At 37.9% G+C, this 22,877-nt stretch overlaps 1 protein-coding gene and 1 pseudogene across 1 annotated transcript in view; one reads left to right on the top strand and one right to left on the bottom strand.

The window, feature by feature from the left end:
• The window catches only part of Polb (DNA polymerase beta), a 38,135-nt gene extending 15,912 nt beyond the window's left edge, over positions 1-22,223 (top strand). Inside the window, exons 6-14 of the mRNA XM_070016076.1 lie at positions 2,636-2,685; positions 7,014-7,065; positions 8,147-8,201; positions 8,296-8,368; positions 11,883-11,953; positions 13,879-13,965; positions 17,083-17,147; positions 18,664-18,803; positions 21,979-22,223. Of these exons, the coding sequence (XP_069872177.1) occupies positions 2,636-2,685; positions 7,014-7,065; positions 8,147-8,201; positions 8,296-8,368; positions 11,883-11,953; positions 13,879-13,965; positions 17,083-17,147; positions 18,664-18,803; positions 21,979-22,073 (688 nt within the window). The 3' untranslated portion in view covers positions 22,074-22,223. The remainder of the gene's footprint in view (positions 1-2,635; positions 2,686-7,013; positions 7,066-8,146; positions 8,202-8,295; positions 8,369-11,882; positions 11,954-13,878; positions 13,966-17,082; positions 17,148-18,663; positions 18,804-21,978) is intronic.
• Positions 18,045-18,144, bottom strand: LOC138823459 (small nucleolar RNA U3; annotated as a pseudogene).
• Positions 22,224-22,877: the final 654 nt, after the last annotated feature.

The raw sequence follows: 22,877 nt of genomic DNA, 5'->3' as shown, positions 1-22,877 counted from the left end.
TGTGTGTATGTATGTCTGTGTATATGTATGTGTATCACATTTTCTTCATCTATTTAAAGGCATTTTGGCTGATTCCATACCTTGGCTATAGTGAATAATGTTTCAATAAACATGGTTGTGCTGATGCCTTCACTTTATCCTGGTTTATAATCTTTTGGGTAAATGCCCAGGAGTGGAATTACTGGATCATAGGGTAGTTTAATTTTTTGAGAAACCTCTAAACTGCTTTCCAGAATGGTTGAACAAGTTTACATTCCCACCAGCAGTGTATTAGGGTTCCTTTTTGGCCTTATTCTCAGTAGTATCTATTATTAATAATATCTTGATAATACCCATTCTAATTGGGTTGTTTTGACTTGCATTTCCTTGGCCTAGAGATGTTGAGCATTTCTTTATGTATCTATTGGCCATTTTCAATACTGACTTTTTCCTTGAACATTGCCTTGCTAACATCACCCAGATTCTTTATCATACTATAATATAATATCACAGTATTTTAAATGTTCTAAAGCATTGTGTCTCAGATTATTGCCTTGTGAATGTCTGTGCGTATTTCATTCAATTCTTTGGTCCTGTTGCTACTCCCAGCTGGATTTGTTACTTTAGAAAGTCACTTAAACTTCTTAGATTTCAGTGTCCTTCCCTAAAAAAAATGGGAGGGAAATTAGGTTAATCTGATTCCTTCTTCCCCTTCCATTCTATAAGGCCCTTTTTGATGTCTTTATTTATTTATATAAAGGTGATCATTTACAAATCTAAATCACATTTATTGCTTTGCTCTAGTAGTTTCATTGCACTTAGCAAAACCCTTTAGCAAAACCCTTACCACTTTGGCTTAAAAATCATCCTAGAATATGGTACCTGTGTACTGCTTGGTGACCTTATACCTTCATTCCAGACAGAAATTTTTCTCTTGTTTTGAATGAGTAAAGCTCATGTTAGTTTGAGGTCTTTTCAGTAATTATTTTCTTTGCTCAAATGCTTCTACTTTGGTCACCCCAGATAACTGGCTCTTTGTTATTCAAACCTCAGCGGCCTTTGCCTACTAACTACTGTAAAGTAAGACCTAGCTATTCTGACATGTTATTTTTTTTATTATTAATTTTAATTTTTTGTGAACATATTGTACAGAGGGGTTACAATTACATGGGCAAGATAATGAGTACATTTCTTATCAAGCATTGCAGCCTCCTCCTTTGTTTACCCTTCACATCTCTTCCCAGTCTCCCCCTCCCCCCTCCCCCTCCGCACCAAAGTTGTAAAGTTCCTTTTTGACATGACAACTTGTACTTCTCATAGTTGCATCTGGTCCACCTGTATCCTTAACCGACTTGTTTTTCCCCATCTCCTCCACAAATTATACCGACATCAAATAGAGTGAAAGCAGGGGTCTGACATGTTATATTCTTTGTTCATCTGCCTCATATTTTTCTTGTTTTTATGTGTCTCTTTATTGTTTCTCTCTTCCTGGAATCAAGTGAGCAAGAATAAGAGTTTTTTTTTTTAATCATGGTCTATAACATTTATGAGTTCTATGAGCTTTGCAATACAGTTATTTCTTCCACATTGGGTACATTGTACATTTCATTTGTTCTGCATAGTATCAACTGTTCCCTCTTTCCCACTTGTCCCCTCCCTCCCATTGCTGCCATTGAGTTGCTTAGTTCATTTTGATCCGTGTCCAGTGCCCCTGATGGGTTCCGCTGTTGTATGATTTTCCCTGATTCCCTCTAGTTCTGTGTCATCCTCCTGGTTTCCCTCTGGTATGCACATATATACCATGAGGTTATTTAGTAGTGATTCGACCAGATGGGTGCAAGTCCATTGTTTCTTAAGTCTTGTTAATTTTGTCGTATCACCTTACATTTTGGATTTAACATCCACTTATCAGGGAGACCATGTGCCGTTTGTCTCTTTGCTCTTGGCTTACCTCGCTCAACATGATTTCTTCTAGCTCCATCCATTTCCCTGCAAATGTCATTATTTTGTCCTTTCTAATGGCTGCATAATATTCCATTGTGTATAGATACCACAGTTTTTGGATCCATTCATCTGTGGTGGGACATCTGGGTTGTATCCATATCCTGGCTATTGTGAACAGTGCTGCAATAAACATGGAGGAGATGCATGTGTCCTTGTATACTGGTTCCTGTTGTTCAGGATAGATACCTAGAAGTGGTATGACTGGGTCATAAGGGAGGTCAATATTTAACTTTCTGAGGACCCTCCAGACTGCTTTCCAAGTGGTTGTATAAGTGTACATTCCCACCAAGATAAGGGCTTTTAATTGTCTTGTTTATGCTGCTTTTTTTTTTTACAGAGTATGTAGCAAATTAATAGGACCTCATTAAACTTAGTTGAATGAACAGTTTTCAAATGCCCACATGTCTGTGTGTTGACATTATGACAGCTGCTTAGATGTCTTATGTCCATGTTCATGGTGGTATTGAATTCAGATTGAAGCTTCAGAAAATCTAACTTTGGATAAAATTGAACATTACCAAGTAACCATGAAACATAGCAGGTCTTGTTTATTTAGTTTAGTAGAAACTGTTTAACAATAAAGAACACAGTTGGTTATTGTTACCAGGATTGGGTTTTGCCTGATTTGAGATAATGTATTTCTTTTTTATAGTCCATCTGCTGCAAGGAAGTTTGTAGATGAAGGAATTAAAACATTAGAAGGTAAGTAAAACCATAGATCACTAATTCTAGGTTAAATATAGTCCTCTAATGAACTGAAACTTGAAAAACCTATTCTCAATCTGTAAATATAAGTAAGATTATCTTTTAAACTTTGTAGTAGAAAGTAGATATAGGGTAAACTTTACTTTCCATCTTAAACATTTTTAAGTTTGTGAACAAGAAAGTTAAGAAGCATAAGACATGACTTTGGTTTAAAAACAATGAAATACTTATAGATTTTTTGCTTCTTCCTCTCCTTCTTCATCTCTTTCTCTTCTGATCTTTTTTTTTTTTTCTTTTTCTTGTGCCAGTACTGACTCTTGAACCTTAGGGCTTTATGCTCTCATTCAGCTTGCTTGCTCACAGCTAACACTGTACTACTTGTCTCACGACTCCTGTGTGGCATTTTGTTGGTTAATTGGAGATGAGGTCTTGTGGACTTTTTCTGCCTGGAAAGACTTCAAACAAGATCCTCCAGTGTCAGCCTCCCAAGTAGCTAGGATTACAGGTGTGAGCCATTTGTTCTTGGCTGTTACTAAAATTTTAGATAACATAGTCTTTTTCATCAAACTAAAAGCTAAATTAAGTTTATTGAGAAAGATTCTGTTAGAGATTTGCAATGTTTATTGAAATAATTATTGCTTTGGAGAAAGTAAAAAAATAGATTATATCAAGCAATTTTAGAAACATTTTTCTTAAACTTGATAAAGCAATCCTTTATTTTCCAAGCATGTATGCTATTCATATGGATTTATTACATTATATATGTAGCAATCTGTATGCCATTCCATGGCATATCATTTTGTATTTGTATTTGTGGATTCAACCATTTATATAAGCAGTGGTTAAATTTTGGAGAAGGAACTGGTTTGAGTCCCACCTGTATCATGCAATTAGAATAGGTAAGTTTGGTGCTTCAGTTTCTTAGCTACAAAATGTGTGCCTTATACAATATTACACAATAAAGCATGTAAAGAAATTGGAGTACAGGATGTGTAGAAAATACTAAAAATGGTAACTGAGCTGGGTACAGTGGCTCATGCTTGAAATTCTAGCTTCTCAGGAGTCTGAGAGCTAAGAATTTAGGCTCGGAGCTAGTCCATGCAGATAAAACTGAGTGACTCGGGGCTGGGAAGGTGGCTCAGTGGTAGAGCGCTTGCCTTGCATGCATGAGGCCCTGGGTTTGATTTCTCAGCACCATATAAGCAAAAAGAAAAAAGCCAGAAGTGGCGCTGTGCTCAAGTGGTAGGGCGCTAGCCTTGAGCTGAAGAGCTGAGGGACAGTGCTCAGGCCCAGAGTTCAGGCCCCACGACCGGACCCAAAACAAAAAAACAAAACAAAACAAAAAAAAACTGAGTGACTCTATCTTCAGTTAACCAGCAAAAAGCTTTAATCTTTTTTTTTTTTTTTTTTGGGGGGGGGGGTCCGGTCGGGGAGCCTGAACTCTGGGCCTGGGCTCTGCCCCTCAGCTCTTCAGCTCAAGGCTAGTGCTCTACCACTTGAGCCACAGCGCCACTTCCAGCTTTTTCTGCTTATGTGGTGCTGAGGAATCGAACCCAGGGCCTCATGCATGCAAGGCAAGCACTCTACCACTGAGCCACCTTCCCAGCCCCAGCAAAAAGCTTTAAGTGGAGGTGTGACTCAAATGATAGAGCACCAGCTGTGAGGTAAGAAAAAGCTGAAGAAGAATGAGGGCCTGAGTTCAAGTCCCAGTACCAGCACAAACTTAAGTAAGTAAAATAGTAACTGACTCAAGATGTCAAGAATTTGTGGATTACTGTAAAAAATACTGTTGTATTTCTTGGTAATGTCAAGAATTTGTTCTGGTGTTTATAGTGCTTTGTAATTCAGGTATATAACTGAATGTCCACATAACAAACTCAAACTTTTCATTTTCAGACATATAGTGCTTTCTGTGAGAGTTATTGAATGCTTTTATGTCACAGAGATTATTATTTTTAAAATTAAAAAATTAAATTAAAAATTAAAATTTTATGTTTTTGAGTATACTTATGATCTTATGAATTGCTTTTGAAGCATATTGCTGTTTCTTTTTTATTTTTTTATTGTAAAAATTGGGTACAGAGGGGTTACAGTTACATGAGTAAGGTAATGAGTACATTTTCGTTTTTTTTTGTTTTTTGGGGGGTCCGGTCGTGGGGCCTGAACTCTGGGCCTGGGCACTGTCCCTCAGCTCTTCAGCTTAAGGCTAATGCTCTACCACTTGAGCCACAGCGCCACTTCCGGCTTTTTTCTTTTTTTGCTTACGTGGTGCTGAGGAATCGAACCCAGGGCCTCATGCATGCAAGGCAAGCACTCTACCACTGAGACACCTTCCCAGCCCCTTTAAACACATTTTTATTTTTATTTATTATTATTATTATTATTATTATTATTATTATTATTATTTGGGTCCGGTCATGTGGCCTGAACTCTGGGCCTGGGCGCTGTCCCTTAGCTCTTCAGCTCAAGGCTAGCGCTCTACCACTTGAGCCACAGCACCACTTCTGGCTTTTTTCTTTTTTCTTATGTGGTGCTGAGGAATCGAACCCAGGGCCTCATGCATGCAAGGCAAGTGCTCTACCACTGAGCCACCTTCCCAGCTCCTAATGAGTACATTTTCTATTGAACATTATTGCTGTTTCTTTAACAAGGCCTACACCTATATTCATACTTAATGGAACTAAGTAAATTTTTTTTTGTGTGTCAGTTGTGGGGCTTAAACTCTGGGCTTGGGCACTGTCCCTCAACTCTTCAGCTCATGGCAAGTACTTTACCACTTGAGCCACAGGAACACTTCTGGTTTTCTGGTTGTTTATTGGAGATGAGATTTCATGGAGTTTCCTGCCCTGGCTGACTTTGAACTGCTATCCTAAGATCTCAGCCTCCTAAGAAGCTAGGATTACAGGTGTGAACCACTGGCACCTGGCAACAATGTGTTTTAAGATTAAAAGTTACTTAGGCTGCCTGCCCATGTAATTGTAACTCCTCTGTATAGTATGTTCACAAATAAAATAAAATTAAATTAAAAAAAAAAGTTACTTAGGCTGGGCATCCATGGCTTACCCCTTGGTTGTCTTAAGGTTGCTTTAGCATTAGAGAATAAAATGTGGTATGATTCCTGGTATGTTGTAGATCATTTTTTATGTAATTCTACTTGAGTTTGGATTTATTACATAAAAATGATCAAGATGTTAGCCAGATGTAATCACTCAAGCCTGTAATCCTAGCACTTGGGAAGTGAAGACAGGGTTTTTGTGGTTTTAAGCCAGTTTGGCAAAAAGAAGTTTATAAGTCCTCATCTCAACCAATGACTAGGAATAATGAGACATGCCCGTTATCCCAGCTGTCATTTCTAGCGATAAGGGAAAACACAGGTATAAGGATCACAGTTTAGGACTGCCTTGGAATAAAATGAGATACTTCCTAGAAAATAACAAATGCACAAAGGGGTTGGGGGCATAGCTCAAGTGGTAGAGTGACTGACTCCCTACCAATGCAAGGTCCAGAGTTCAGTCCCTAGTACTGAAAAAAAAATCATGAAATCAGTTGTTAGGTTTACAACATTAATTTGAAGAATTGCTTTATCTATTATCTATAGTTTTTTTTCTTCATTGTGTTGTCAAAATAAAATTTTCTTTAAAGTAGTTCTTTTTTTTTTGGGCCGGTCGTGGGGCCTGAACTCTGGGCCTGGGCGCTGTCCCTCAGCTCTTCAGCTCAAGGCTAGTGTTCTACCACTTGAGCCACAGCGCCACTTCTGGCTTTTTTCTTTTTGCTTATGTGGTGCTGAGGAATTGAACCCAGGGCCTCATGCATGCAAGGCAAGCACTCTATCACTGAGCCAACTTCCCAGCCCTCTAAAGTAGTTCTTTGGGAAAAGGGCCATTGAGTTTAATATTAGTTTCCCAGAAATTATTTAAATTAACACTTTTTTTAAAAATTTAATTTTATTTTATTTGTGAACATACTGTACAGAGGAGTTTCAATTACATGGGCAGGATAATGCGTACATTTCTTACCAAGCATTGCAGCCTCCTCCTTTGTTTACCCTTATGCATGTGTTTCTAACGCATTTATAAGATTATCTCTTTGTTGCTTTGTATGTCCCTCCCCCACAGTATAACCCCTGCTTTCACTATATTTGATGTCAGTATAACTTGTGGAGGAGATGGGGAAAAACCAGTTGTTTAAGGATACAGGTGGACCTGTTGCAACAATGAGAAGTACAAGTTGTCATGTCCAAAACGAGCTTTACAACGTTGGTGGGGGTGGGGGGAGAAGGAGAGGGATGTGAAGGGTAAATTAACACTTTTAACTTTATCTTTCAGATCTCAGGAGAAATGAAGATAAATTGAACCATCATCAACGAATTGGGTTGAAGTAAGATGAAAAAAATTTGTCTTGATACTTGAGATATAACAATAAAACTGGGGGCTGGGAAGGTGGCTCAGTGGTAGAGCGCTTGCCTTGCATGCATGAGGCCCTGGGTTCTATTCTCAGTACCACATAAGCAAAAAAGAAAAAAGGCAGAAGTGGTGCTGTGGCTCAAGTGGTAGAGCACACTAGCCTTGAGCTGAAGAGCTGAGGGACAGCGCCCAGGCCCAGAGTTCAAGCCCCATGACTGGACCCCCACACATACACAAAAAAGAAAAATATACAGTACATTATAGTTACCTTGTTTTAACTAGAATCTATTACTTATATTTATGTAGTTTTGAGGTGCAGTAAACGGATACCCCTTAACTTATCAATAGATTGAAATCTACTTTTAAAACATGCACTAACTTGTATTTATTTATTCTTGTTACTTGAATATTAAACATATTTACAGATGAATTTAGATGTAGTCCCTGGAATCTTCCAAAGGTTGAACTTAAGGATTTTGATCCAGTTCAGGAACTGATGCATTCTTATCATATGCCCCAGTTTTGCTTTGTTGTATGCTCAATGAATTTGTCTTTTTTCTTTTTCTGGTACTATGGATCAAACCCAGGACATTATGTGCTTTGCCATTGAGCTACATCCCAGTCTGAATGTCTTTTTTTTTTTTTTTTGTCGGTCATGGGGCTTGAATTCAGCCTGGGCACTGTCCTTCAGCTATTTAGCTCAAGGCAAGTGCTCTACCACTTGGGCCACAGCGCTACTTCGGGTTTTCTGGTGGTTTATTGTAGATAAGAGTTTCGCAGACTTTCCTGCCCAGGCTGGCTTTGAACTGCAATCCTCATATCTCAGCCTCTTGAGTAGCTAGGGTTACAGGCATGAGCCACCAGCGCCCAGCTTGTCTTTTTTGATGGTGATGAGGATCAAGCCCAGGCCCTTGGGCATGCTAGGCAAGTGCTTTACCACGGAGCGCTTGCATTTTAGTTTAAATTTGTGAATAGAACTGGAACTGTATAGTATACAATTTAGTTCTGAAAGAATTTTAAATTGTATAAAATTCATTTCTACTTATTCTATCTAGATATTTTGAGGACTTTGAAAAAAGAATCCCTCGCGAAGAGATGTTACAAATGCAAGTAAGATGCTGAATTGTGTTCTTTTGTTAGTATTGAGAGAGTCACTTGATAGGAAGCCATTTTTGGAATACTGACTTAATTTTTCTTCTATTAGGATATTGTACTAAATGAAGTTAAAAAAGTGGATTCTGAATACATTGCTACAGTCTGTGGCAGTTTCAGAAGAGGTAACATACTTCCTGATCTTGGGTTACTAGTAGCCTTGATGTTAAAGTTGTTTAGTATGTAATAAGAACTTGGATTAAAAGACATAATTTTCCAAGCTCTAGTGGCTTGTGCCTGTAATCCTAGCTACTCAGGAGGCTGAGATTTGAGAATTGCTGTTCCAAGCCAACCTACGCAGCAAAGTCCTGAGTCTTCTCTCCAATTAACCACTAAAAACCCAAAAGTGATAGAGTGCTAGCCTTGAGTGGAAAAGCTAAGGGACATGCCTATAATCCTAATCAGGAAGTTGACATCTGAGGATCAGGGTTCAAGTCAGCCTGGACAGGAAAGCCCATGAGACTCTTAATTACCCAAAAGCTGGAAATGGAGGTGTAGTTCAAATGGTAGAGTGCTAGCCTTGAGTAGAAAAGTTCAGGAACAGTACCCCCATCAAGTTCCATGACTAGTGGGCATATGCATGTCAGCATGCGAACATACATGTGCTCGAGTGCATGCTTGCGTGCATGCATGCGTGCGCGCGCACACACACACACACATACACACACACACACACACGTGCGCGTGCTGAGGGACAATGCCCAGGGCCCTGAGTTTAAGCCTTAGTACTAGAACCCCCTCAAAAAAAGTGTGATTTGTGTGTTACTTTATATAATTACTAAGATCTATAATATTAGCTGAGTTTATTTGTTCATAGATTGGAATATATACATGTGTATATAAATGTATAGATTTAGAGAAAAATTATACTATTATTAAATGCTAATAATGGTTGTCTGGATAAATGTAAAACCATGCATCGTTTTGTTCAGTTTTAATTTTTTGTTTTTGTTTTTGTTTTCTGTAATGGCTGTAAGAACAGTATCTCAGAGGACCAGTTCAAAGATAATTTTGCAGTTGCCAGATTTTCCAGATCTTTGTTTGCTATGTGATTGCAGACAAAGTGAGAGTCACATGATTCTGATTTCTTAACTAGCTTACAATTTTGCAGGGCTAATATAAGTTTAAAATATTAACTTTCAAAGTTGGAATAGACAATATTTGGGAGGGGGCGGTCAGTCTTAGGGCTTGACCTCAGGATCTGAGCACTGTCCCTGAGCTTGTTTTGCTCAAGGCTAGCACTCTACCACTTGAGTCACAGTGCCACTTCCAGCTTTTTCTGTTTATGTGGTACTGAGGAATTAAACCCAGGGTTTCATGCATGATAGGCAAGCACTCTGCCACTAAGCCACATTCCCAGGCTATGGAATAGACAAATTTTACTTAAAACATGTTAGAAAAGATATCTGGGCCAAATCTATGGCTTTTGGTAGAATTTTGTCTGGAAATTGCCAGGCTATTAGAAAAACTCTGGATAGCTTCTGTAAGAATGTAGAATTGGGAAGAAAAATGGATTAAATTCATAATTGCTGATAAATAACAAGAATTTGGGGTCAAAAGACCCCAAATCTACTTTACTACTATATTAGATTTTAGGTAAGTCTGTCTTGACTGATCCTAGTGTCCATATTTGAAAAATGAGGGGATTGAAGATAATCAGTTATTCAAGGATGTCTTCGTTAGAAACATTTAGGAAGTATAAAAAACATCTACACATTATTATGCCCTGCCACAATCTAGTAATTCATAATCTCCTTAGGTGGGATCTTGGAGAGAGAGAGAGAGAGAGAGAGAGAGAGAGAGCGCCATCATTATTCTTTTTTTTTTGGTCAGTCTTGGGGCTTGAACTCTGGGCTTGGGCGCTATCCCTGTACTCTTCAGCTCAAGGCGAGCGCTCTACCTACCGTTGGAGCCACAGCATCACTTCCCGTTTTCTAGTGGTTATTTGGAGATAAGAGTCTCATGGACTTTTCTGCCATGGCTGTCTTGGAACCATGATCCTCAGATCTCAGCTTCCTCAGTAGCTAGGATTACAGGTGTGAGCCACTGGCGCCGGCCTCATTATTCTTTTCATAGCTGTGTAATATTTGATTTTAAATTTATCATACTTTATCCAATCTTACTACTAAGAGACCTCTGGATTTTTTCTGTTTGTTTTCATTCGTTGGGTTTTATTTTCCTAATATAGCTTGTTTTGTCTTTTGCAAAAGGAATAAAATATTTTTGATGGTAGATGTGTGGTAAATGACAATTTTTAGGAGAAAGAAATAAAAAGAGAATAAACTTTCATGTTAAATTAGCTTCTATAAATGTCCTCTGATGAGAACGCATTTCATTTTTCTGATTAATTGAAAATGCAATCTCTAGGATTTTCTGCCCAGGCTGGCTTCAAATCTCAGTCCTCTAGGTCTCAGCATTCAGAGTAGCTAGGATTACAGGCTTGAGGTACTGGCACTTGGTTCCATTGTGTCTTCCATATATTTAAATATAGTTGTCCTTCCATTTACCTATGATTTGGATTTCTGAGGTTGCAGTTAATCAAGAGCAATGAGTTTGAAAATATTAAATGGAAAATTCCAGAAATAGATTATATATATTTATTTAATGTATGCATGTATATATTTGTTTTGGTGACACTGGCACTTGAACTTGGGAGTCTCATGCTTGGTAGGCAAGCGCTGTACTGCTGAGCTTAATTTGTGTTTTTAAATTGTATACTGCTTTGAGTAATGTGATGAAATCTTCGGGTCCCTATACTTGACAGGAGTCATCTTTTTGTCTAGTATATTCATGCTGAATGTGTTACCATTCCACTAGTCATTTCATAGCCATCTCAGCTATTAGATGTCAACTTGACTGTTAAGTAATCATAGTGCCTGTGCTCACATAGCCCCTATTTTATTTAATTGTGTCCCTATAGCTTGAGAGCAGTGATACTGGCAATTGATATACACCAAAGAAAAGTCACAAAGTGCTTCCTTTATGTGAAAAGGAATAGTTCTTGGCTTCATAAAATTTAAGTGAAGACAAAACTTTATGGTATATAGCTCAAACAGCTGTATATAACTTGTCTGAATTATATGGTTGTAAAGATCAAACTGAAACCTAAGTCATTATAAAATGTTGTGTTCTTACCTGTGATCATGTAATTTTTACTAATATTTCCTAAATGTGCTCAGTCATAAGACTTGAAATAAGACTTCTGGTTAACTTTTACAAAGTTAGAATTTATATTTAAATATATATATGTATATGTGTGTGCGCATATATATATATATATATATATTCCTGTAGCTGTGTTTGAATATTCTTTTTACTGTTGAATAAGTTGGTACATTTTAACATTAGGCATATTTTATACTAATGCAATATCTTGTATGCAATATATATATAAAAATAGATATATCTAATGTCAATTACTATTGTTATCCCAGATTCTGCTGTCTGTATCAATATACCTGAATAGTTGGACAGAAAATTGAAATCTTTTAAGTAATTCTGAATATGAAGCACAGTAAAGTAGAAAGTTAGCCTATAAGAAGTAAGGCTCTTCTATGTGTGTCTTCAGTTTAGTTCTCTGTTCATCTAAATTGGTAGATCTACATTGAGAAGGCCTGTATATGTTTTTTGTTGTCATAGGTGCAGAGTCTAGTGGTGACATGGATGTTCTTCTCACCCACCCAAACTTCACCTCGGAGTCCGCTAAACAGGTACCTCTATCTTGCAATATGGTCATTCTTACACAGCATGAAATAGCATTTTCTAAATGCTATTAAAAAAAAATATTTTGTTTTGTTTCAGTGCTGGGGATGTTACTCAGGGCCTTGCGCCTGTTGGGCAAGTGTCCTGTACCACTGAGCTGCATTCCTAGCCCCTAAGTTTTGTTTTAATCTTTCTGAGAAGTTTTTTTATCTAAAGTATTTTATGCTGTTTCAATTCTGTTGGAAGCAGTATTTGTGGGAAGAGATACACATTTTTTTTTCTTGTAGGATTGTTGGGTTTGATAATATTGGAAAAACATGAAATTTAAGAAATATTTCCAGAATTACTTACTATCTGATATATTTCAGAAATAGCTTAAAATTTTAGGTTTTCATTAAAGGAATATTTTTTCTATTAAAGTTCTGAGGATCTTTTGTTAGAAAACTTATGAAGGAAAAGACTTTTAAACTTTGGAATACATATATATATGTATCTATATACACACACACATATATATACACACATATGCTTATATATGTATATACATCTATTTATAAGCATATATATGTATAAATGTATTTTTCCCCAAAGATAAAACAGCTGTTTGATTTAAACAAATAAACTAAAATTATTATTTTTGTTTTTTAAAATATTTTTTCTTTTTTTAATATACATTTTTTATTGTAAAGATACTGTACAGAGGGGTTACAGTTACATGAGTAAGGTAATGAGTACATTTCCTATCGAGCATTGTTACCCCCTCCTTTGTTTTTCCCCTACTATCCTGTCCCTCCCTAACTTGTCTCTGTCCCCCATCCCCCATCCCCCATCGCTTCACCTCTCAGCCCCCCTCCCACTCCACACGCCTGAAGTTGTAAAGTTCGTTTTTAACATAATGTCTTGTACGTCTCATTGTTACAATGGGTCAACCTTTATCCCTATTTAAGCATTTTGTTTTTTCCCTTCCCCTCCCCAAATTAGAAAAATGTATATACAAGGTATAGGGCACCAGAATCAAATACAGTGAAAACAGGGCTTATACCATGGGGGAAGAACATACAAAAGAAACAAAAAAAAAAAAATCACATAGTTCATTATAAATATGTTAAAAACAACAGCAAGCAAGAAAAAAACCATTTATGTCCCTATCTTGGCGTTCATTTCACTTAACATCATCTTATATGGTCATATGTACATAGCTTTTGACCTTTTCTGCTTGTCATAGACATATACTAGTTATTGCAAATAAGGAAAACCATAGGACCTATATTTCTTTAGACCTGGCTTACAAATGGGGCAATGTCATTCTTTCTGATGGAAGAATAGAATTCCATTGTGTGTGTATGTGTGTGTATAATATATATATATATATATATATATATATATATATATATATATACATATATATATGTATATATATGTATATATATATATATCACATTTTCTTGATCCATTCATCTACTGAGGGGCATCTGGGTTGGTTCCATATTTTAAGTATAGTAAATAATGCTGCAATAAACATAGTTGTGCTAGTAGCTTTAGTGTGGTCTTGTTTGTGATCATTTGGGTAAATGCCCAAAAGTGGGATTGCTGGGTCATAGGGGAGCTCTCTGTATAGTCTTTTGAGCAACCTCCATACTGCTTTCCAAAGTGGTTGAACAAGTTTACACTCCCACCAGCAATGCAGTAAGGTTCCCTTTTGGCCCCTAAGATTATTCTTGTTTTGGGTATTATGTTATTGGTGTAATACTTGTTTCTGGAAAAAAATGTAAGATGGACTTTACTTAAAAGAGAAAGGTCATTACATAGAATGTTTTATGATATATATATATCATATATATATATATATAGGGCCTTGGATTCAATTCCCCTTCCCCCATTTTTTTCTTGCTGTAATAGAGTATTTGTTTTTTTCTTGATTATAATTATGCAGCCCAAGTTGTTACATCGTGTTGTGGAACAGTTGCAAAAGATGCATTTTATTACTGATACTCTGTCAAAGGGGGATACAAAGTTCATGGTAAGTGCTAACTTGACTAAATACAACTCTTGGAGACTGTTCAGTAAGCATTCTGAATATATAACTTCATAGTAGCTTTGTATTACAGTCAACAAATAGGATATCTGAGATTTGGGGGGAAAAATAATTGGCACAACCTGGATGCAAATGGTTAATGCAGGTAATCCTAGCTACTTGAGGGATTTAGCTCAGAGGGTTCAAAGTTTGGACAGAAAAATTCACAAGACTCCCTTCTCAATCATCATCATTGGTTGTGATAATGGCATCTATCATCATAGTTACTTGGGAGACTAAGATTGGGAAGATCATAGTTACAGGATAGCCCAGAAAGAAATGTCTTTGAGACTCTGAATCAACTGAAAAAAATTGGTTTGATGATGCACACCTGTCATTAAACAGCTTTGATAGATGTGACTCAAGTAATAAAGTGCCAGCTGTGAACAAAATAGCCAAGCAGGATCTTAGGTTCAGTTCCCATACTGGAACATGTGTGCACATATATTTGCACACACACACACACACACACACACACACAATCAAATTAAAGGTATAATTTAGATATTTTGTAGTTGCCTACAACTTTGAGAATATGAACTTTTTTGAAATGTCTAGAGTTTTAGTATTTTCCTAAGTATATAAATCTTTCCAGGCCTGGTAAGTAGTCATGCCTGGGTGCTGTCCTTGAGCTTTTTTTTTTTCCTCAAAGCTAGGGATGTACAACTCAGCTCCACTTTTGGCTTTTGGTAGTCAACTAGAAGGCTCACTGGCTTTCCTACCTAGGCTGGCTTTGAGCTGAGATTCTCAGATTTCAACCTCCTAAATAGGATTGGAGGTGTAAGCCACCTGTGCCTGGTGGACTTAATATTTTTTATGAACGCTCTGAGTACTAACTGTCATGTAGAAGAACTGGAAAGTAGTAGCTCTACAATTCCTGAATCTTGCACTTATTTTCTCTTAGGTGCATTTTATTATGTAAAATTTTTTCTGCTATTAAATAAGAGTTCCCCTCATTTGTGAAATAATAAAGTGCCTTAAAAGGCTTAATTATCATCTTATATGTTAGAAAATCACTCAGATTAATTTGGAGACAATATAGATAATTATGTCTTGTGGCAAAGGAAAGGTGAATGTTGATGTGTTTATTATAGCATGCAAGAAGAATCTTACTCTGGCTTGGTTACTGATTTGTTAGGTGGCATCAGGCTAATTGTTTTACCTTCTGAGGGCTTAATTTCCTGTCTGTAAATGATCATGTGTGGGCAGATACCTAGCATATGTGATCCCCAGTACTGCAAGTAAATAAAGTCACAACTTTGCTCTATGTCAGATGACTATTATGGAAATCAAATTAAGAACTGTGCTTAGAAATGTTAGGGATTTGTACAAATATTAAGTGTACAAATAAGAATTTGTATAACTTTGAAGATGTTGTATCTTCTAAGAGTACTATACAGATATAAAGTACCATTTGTTTGGAAATAGGTCTGAAGGAATAGGTCAAGACCTGGTAAGATTAGAATGAGGAATAACAGAAGAAAGAGGTGATATGAAAGGAGAATGAAGTGGGGAAAATAAAAAACAAAAGAAGATACATTCAGTCACTTTAGCTCCACTTCTGTTTTTTTTTTTTGGTAGTTTAGCATAGATAAGAGTTTAACAGACTTTGCTGCCCAGGCTGGCTTTAAACCTTGATCTTCAGATCTCAGCCTCCAGAGTAGCTGGATTACAGATATGAGACACCAGCTTCCTATTCCTTCTATCCTTTTTTGTGCTGATAATTTTGAGATAAGGTCTTGGATTCTGCTGGGGTGAATACTATGGCCATGATCTCCATCATTTGACTTCCAATTGTAACTAAAATAAGTCACATACCACTGTGTCCAGGGGAAGGAGTCTCTTAAAATTTTCTGCCTAGGCTGCCTCAAACCATGATCCTTAAATTCTCAGCTTTCCAAATAGCTAGAATTACAAGCATGAGCCATCAGTGCCCTGGTAGAAAATTCAAAATTTGGTCATGATTATGGTTGTTTTCATATATGTATGGGTTGTTGCCTATGCTAGAAAAAATGGGAAGGCCAACTTTGATCATCTTTGAAAATTATAGGTGTATAATGAAGCCTCACTTGTAGAGAAGAAAGAAAATGATTCTATAATTTATCTTTTATATTCATTTTCCATATTCTCCTTCCCCTTCTGTCTTGTCTGTCTCATAATTTATGAGAGCTTTCCTCAAATTTCTACTTCTGTTGTCATACTTAAATCTTTTCTGAAGTATTCTGTGCCTATTTCATGGATCAAAAACCTTTTTATTATCTGAGGATATTACTTTTTTTTTTGGTCTGGTCGTGGGGCCTGAACTCTGGGCCTGGGCGCTGTCCCTCAGCTCTTCAGCTCAAGGCTAGCGCTCTACCACTGAGCCACAGCACCACTTCCGGCTTTTTTTTCTTTTTGCTTATGTGGTGCTGAGGAATCGAACCCAGGGCCTCAGGCATGCAAGGCAAGCGCTCTACCACTGAGCCACCTTCCCAGCCCCATTACATTTTTTTTTTTTTTGGTCGGTCATGGGGCTTGAACTTTGGGCTTGGGCGCTGTCCCTCAGCACTTCAGCTCAAGGCGAGCGCTCTACCACTTGAGCTACAGTGCCACTTCTGGTTTTCTGGTGGTTTAGTGGAGATAGGAGTCTCATGGTCTCTCTTGCCCGGGCTGGCTTTGAACCGCGATCCTCAGATCTCAGCCTCCTGAGTAGCTAGGATTACAGGCGTGAGCCACCAGCGCCCGGCTACATTTTTTTTTTTTGTCTTATTTTACCATTATTTCTTCCAAGTTGCTTATTTTTTTTGGGGGGGGGGGGCTGGTCATGGGGCTTGAACTCTGGGTCTGGGTGCTATCCCTCAGCTCTTCAGCTCAAGGCGAACACTCTACCACTTGAGCCACCGTGCCACTTCTGGTTTTCTGAGTGGTTTATTAGAGATAACAGTCTCTTGAACTTTCTTGCCTGGGCAGGCTTTGAACCATGATCCTCAGATCTCAGCCTCCTGAGTAGCTAGGACTAACTTTTTTTTTTTTTTTAAAACATTTGATTAAAATTATCTTTATTCTTTAAAATGTCTCTTTTAGGGTGTCTGCCAACTTCCCAGTAAAAATGATGAAAAGGAATGTCCACACAGAAGAATTGATATCAGGTATTACTTGAATTTTGTTGCTGGCCTGTTTAGCTTTTCTTCTTTTGAACCAATTTCTCCCTTCCTCTGAGTATATCGAAGTTTATCTAAATGTCTGTCTGTCTATCTATCTATTGTGTTGGTGTATAAGCACACAGGGCCTAATGCAAGTTCTCTACCACTGAGCTACAGACCCAACCCCCAAACACTTCAAATCATTTAAATTTTCCACCCATCTTTAACATCTCTCCTCTTCTTGATTTTCTCTCTTCTCTATCTTCATTTAACCTTGTCTTTCTTTTTTCCTTCTCCCTTTTCTCTCTCTTTTTTTTTTTGGGGGGGGGGGTCCGGTCGTGGGCCTGAACTCTGGGCCTGAGCGATGTCCCTCAGCTCTTCACCTCAAGGCTAGTGGTCTACCACATGAGCCACAGCGCCACTTCCAGCTTTTTTTTTTTCTGCTTACGTGGTGCTGAGGAATCGAACCCAGGGCCTCATGCATGTAAGACAAGGGCTCTACCACTGAGCCACCTTCCTAGTCCCCTCTCTCTCTTTTTTAACTGGTAGTTTGGGGGCTTGAACTCAAAGCCTCATGCTTGCTAGGTGAGTGCTCTACAATTTGAACCATACTATAGACAAATCCCTGTTTAGTCTGAAAGGTCATATGTTTCTGCCGATTAGAATATTTAGCCTGAAATACGTAAGGAACAAAGACTATATGCAGACTGCTTTCACCTCACCATGATTCCTCCCACAGCCCCAAAATAGTTCCTGCAGGGGGACAGCAAAGTAATAATTGCTTTTCACTCGTATATCTCTTTCAGAGCAAAACTTAAAGACCTGTGTTACTGTTTTAGACAAACACGATCTTGCTATGTAGTCCAGACTAGTCTTTATTTTTTTGATTAGAAAAAGATTTGGTCCTCAGAATGTTCAAATTAGGCTTACATGGGTGCTCTACATGATCAGTGACATTTCTCTAGTAACGAACTACAGAAATGATCCCTGAAAGTATAGTCTTGTCCAGACTAGTCTTGAACTCAAGATCCTCTTGCCTCAGCCTCTTGAGAGCTGGAATTATAAGTAGGCACTAGCACACCTGGCCTCAGGAATATAGTTTTAGTCTAGATTCCTTTTAAATAAAACCAAGTGAATCATTAGAAGACTACCAAAAAAAAGCTTGACTTTTAATTTGAAAATGACCTGTAAAGTACCTTAAGTATCCTTCTTTCTACATAAGATAAGCTCTAGAAAGAAGCTGTATCTCCAGATGCCTCTGAACAGACACCAAGAGTCGTTGAGCTTTTACTCAATTAAAAGTGAGTCATTTCGTTGAAAAAAAAAACAAACAAAAAACTTGAAGACCTAAACAGACTGCAAGTTTGGGTGATTTGAATGATCAACCTAGTGATAATCTCCTCTTCAGGATATTAGACCATATGTGTATATTTTAGATATTTTGTTCCTTGCTGTTTTTTGAAGTCCTATGTTTATTACATTTCAAATATATAATAAAAATTATCTGCTTTTTTCTTTTTAGACTGATACCCAAAGATCAGTATTACTGTGGTGTTCTCTACTTCACTGGCAGTGACATTTTCAATAAGAATATGAGAGCTCATGCCCTAGAAAAGGGTTTCACAATTAATGAATATACCATCCGTCCTTTGGGAGTTACTGGTGAGTCTTCATGACTATCCTTGTCATCTGGAGAGGTTTTTCTTTTCTTTTTTGTTGGCTATGGAGTTTGAACTGAGTTCTTTTCTTTTTGTTGGTTGTGGAGCTTGAACTGAGTTCTTTATTTTTTTTTTTGGGTCTGGTCATGGGGCCTGAACTCTGGGCCTGGGCGCTGTCCCTCAGCTCTTCAGCTCAAGGCTAGCGCTCTACCACTTGAGCCACAGCGCCACTTCCGGCTTTTTTCTTTTTGCTTATGTGGTACTAAGGAATCGAACCCAGGGCCTCAGGCATGCAAGGCAAATGCTCTACCACTGAGCCAACTTCCCAGCCCGAACTGAGTTCTTTTTGTCCCTGAGTTCTTTTCTCAAGGCTACCTCTCTATCACTTAGAGCCACAGCACCACTTCCCATTTTGTGGTGGTTAATTGAATATGAGTCTTACAGACTTTTCTGCCCTGGCTGGCTTCAAACTGTGATCCTGAGCCTCCTGAGTAGCTAAGATTATAGGTGTAAGCCACTAATGCCCAACTGGAGAGAAAATTTTTCTCAAAGGGTATTTTAGGTGACCAAATTTAGTTTTTGTAAAAAGGTTTCTATAGACTATGCAAAATAATTGTAGTCTTTCAAGTTAGGACAGGCATTCCCAGGCCTCAATTCATGGGTGTTATTCGAAGCAAGTTATTTCTGCCTCTACTAGAATGGTTAGATCCTTCCTCCTATGATGATCATTAAAAAAAAAAAAAATTCTGAAAGGTTTGTTAGTTTCTTGGCCTATTGCCTTTTTTATGTGTATATGTGCCTATACTAGGGCTTGACCTCAGGGCCTAGGTGCTCTCCTTTTGATTTTTTTTTTTTTGTGTGTGTCGGTCGTGGGGCTTGAACTCTGGGCCTGGGTGCTATTCCTGCCCGGCTTGGCTTTGAACCACGATCCTCAAATCTCAGCTTCCTGAGTAGCTAGGATTACAGGTGTGAGCCACCAGTGCCTGGCTTGATTTTTTTTCTTTATCTTTTTTTTTTTTTTGTCAGTTGTGGGACCTGAACTTTCGTTGTATCTCAGCTCTTCAGCTCAAGGCTAGCTCTCTACCACTTGAGCCACAGCGCCACTTCTGGCTTTTTTTGCTTATGTGGTGCTGAGGAAGTGAACCCAGGGCCTCATTCATGCAAGGCAAGTGCTCTACCACTGAGCCACCTTCCTAGTCCTCCCTTTGATTTTTTTTGCTCACAGTTAGCACTCTACAACTGCTCAACAAGTTGAGCCACAGCCACAGCTCCTCTTCCATCTCTTGGTGATTAATTAGAGATAAGAGTCTTACAGATTTTCCTTCCTGGGCTGGCTTTGAACCGAGATCCTCAGCTCTCTGAACCACTGTCTCCTGAGACAGTGAGTTCTGAGACTCAGGTATATTACTTTTTAGTGCCACTTAAAACTGACAGGTTGGAGTATAACTCAGTGGTAGAGCATGCACTTGGCATGCCAGTACCAACAAAGCAAAACCAAAGAAAATCAGGATACTTTGACTCTATGCTTTAATATTTAAAAGGATGAGGATTTATCCTTTATGCTTTATGGATCTTGTTAACACTTGACAGACTATTATATGATTTATTCTTTTCTGTTTGGGAGAATGAATTTTTGTCATTGTGTCCTAAAAGCATGAAATAGGGCATTAATCATCAGTGCCTGGGGCAATGCTTCTCTTATTTTAATGTGCATACACTGAATGTATACATGTCACTTGGGTCTTTGTTGTTTTTTATTTGCTAGTCATGGAGTTTGAACTCAGGGCCTGGGCACTGTCCCTGAGCCTCTTTGTGCTCAAGGCTAGTTACTGTACCACTTGAGCCACAGCAGACTTCTGGCTTTTCTGAGTAGTTCATTGGAGATAAGAGTGTCACAGACTTTCCTGCCCAGGATGGCTTCAAACCACAATCCTCAGATCTCAGCCTCCTGAATAGCTAGGATTATAGGTGTGAGTCACCAGCATTTGGCTTCTTTGGTTTTGTTGGGGGAGGAGGGTGAGGGGAGAAATTTGGTATTGGGTTTGAACTCAGGGCTTTTGTTTGCTCTGGTTAGTTTTTGAATAAAGGCTTTCTTTTTTGCCTGGGCTAGCTTGGACCATGATCCTCCTATTTATGTTTCTTGACCTATCTGGATAACAAGCACACACCACTGTGCTCAGTTTTTCTATTTAAATGAGTCATAGACTTTTGCCCAGAGTATCCTGGAACTGTGAGCCTCCAGATCTTAGCATCCTGAGTAGATAGGTTTACAAACCTATCTACTGACACCTGGCTTGGGTCCTTATTAAATGTGTATCTAATTCTATAGGCTTGGAGTGGGAATCAAAAATCAGTCAGTCAATCAATTTTTTTTTTTAACTCCCTGAACTGAGGCTTGAACTTAGGACCCAGATGCTGTCCCTTAGCTTTTTGGGTCTACCATTAAGCCACAGCTCTACTTCCAGTCTTTTGTTGGCTAAATGGAGATGAGTCTTTCATACTTTCTTCCCTAAACTGGCATTGAACCACTATTCTCATATCTCAGCCTTCTGAGTAGCTAGGATTAACAGGCTTGAGATACCAGTACATAACCTGTTCTTTCTCTTTTTGTTTATCAGAGATAGGGTCTTACTATGTAGCTCAGGCTGGCCTGGAAATTGCTGTCCTGCTTCAAGCTCTCCAGTGCTGAGATTACAGGTGTGCACTCATCACACCCAGCTCAAGATTACATGTTTCTACAATGTTCTAGATAATGCCAATACTGCTAATCCAAGAACCACATTTTGAGCTTCAAAGAAACTAACTAGAATCCTCATATAATACATGATGATTACAATGGAGGTCCAGTATAGGGGAAAATCATAAGTTAGGGTGACTTGTATGACTAGTTGAGATACTCAGGTTAACAGAAGCTCATATGGAAGGAGGGAGGTGGTGAATATCTTATTTTAGTGGCTTGCTAACTGTTTGAGTTCTTTCCTTTTTTCGTTTTTTGTGTTACTAGGGATGGAACTCGGGGCTTTTTATGCACATTGTGTAAGCATTCTTCTACAGAGCAATAGTCTCAGCCATGTAACCATTTAATTTTTCATCTGAAAGCATCAGTCCTGAACCCTGGGTAACTATATTCCAAAAATGGTTCTTAAAATACATTTCTTTTTTTTTCTCTCTACTTGTAGGAGTTGCTGGAGAACCCTTGCCAGTGGATAGTGAGAAAGATATCTTTGACTACATCCAGTGGAAATACCGAGAACCCAAGGATCGAAGTGAATGAGGCCTATTCTTCCTCCCAGGCATAGCCCAGTAGGAGTCTTAATTTATTTCTTAACCTTTGCTTTGTAAGGGTCTTTGTTTTTAAATGATTGCTTTGTCCCCATGCCTAGCTTGTACAATAGTTAATAAAACTTCTTGCATTGCTATTGGATGATGTTCTTATTAGTAAATGTGTTCGCTTTGAATTTCATTGTGTTTTTGATCATAGTTTACTATGGGAGTAGTAGAAAGAAGTAAGAAATGAATGATACACTGAATGATTCCACTGCTTTTCCACCTATTTACTAATTTGGTCTATTAAGGTACTTTCAGAGGCCTGCCTCTGGAAGATGGTTTAATATTCTTTACAAACTAAGACCTTCATACATTTTTTTTCCTCTGAGTCATAATCTATTTTGTAATATATATTTGTAACTTAAATAGAAAATGAGGTATATAGTTTATTTCTTAAGTGAAATCTATAGCTGTTTGTTGTAGTCTATTTGAAAGAACTTCTCTAAACAAACTCACTCTTGTTTAGAAAGTATGGCCTCCTAAACTTCAGACAAATTCAATGCTTGCCTTTCATTAAGGTAACTTTTACATACAAAAGATCAAAATATAGAAGTAGAAATACTTTGAAAGTCCTCACTTTCAAACAAAAATTATATAAGTAGAAAAGCATAGTTATCAAATGTTAGTTAACTAGAGTTATCAAAAACAAAATATGTGAAAATGCTTTTTACTGAAATGTCAGGTTCCCTTTCAATAAATGATGGAAACTAACCAAACAATAAGTATTCACTTTTTTTAAAAAAATTTTTTT

This window comes from Dipodomys merriami, unplaced genomic scaffold, assembly GCF_024711535.1.
Source record: "Dipodomys merriami isolate MVZ:Mamm:240054 unplaced genomic scaffold, mDipMer1.0.p SCAF_12, whole genome shotgun sequence".
NCBI lineage: Eukaryota > Metazoa > Chordata > Mammalia > Rodentia > Heteromyidae > Dipodomys > Dipodomys merriami.
This window is presented reverse-complemented; position numbering and strand designations above follow the sequence as displayed.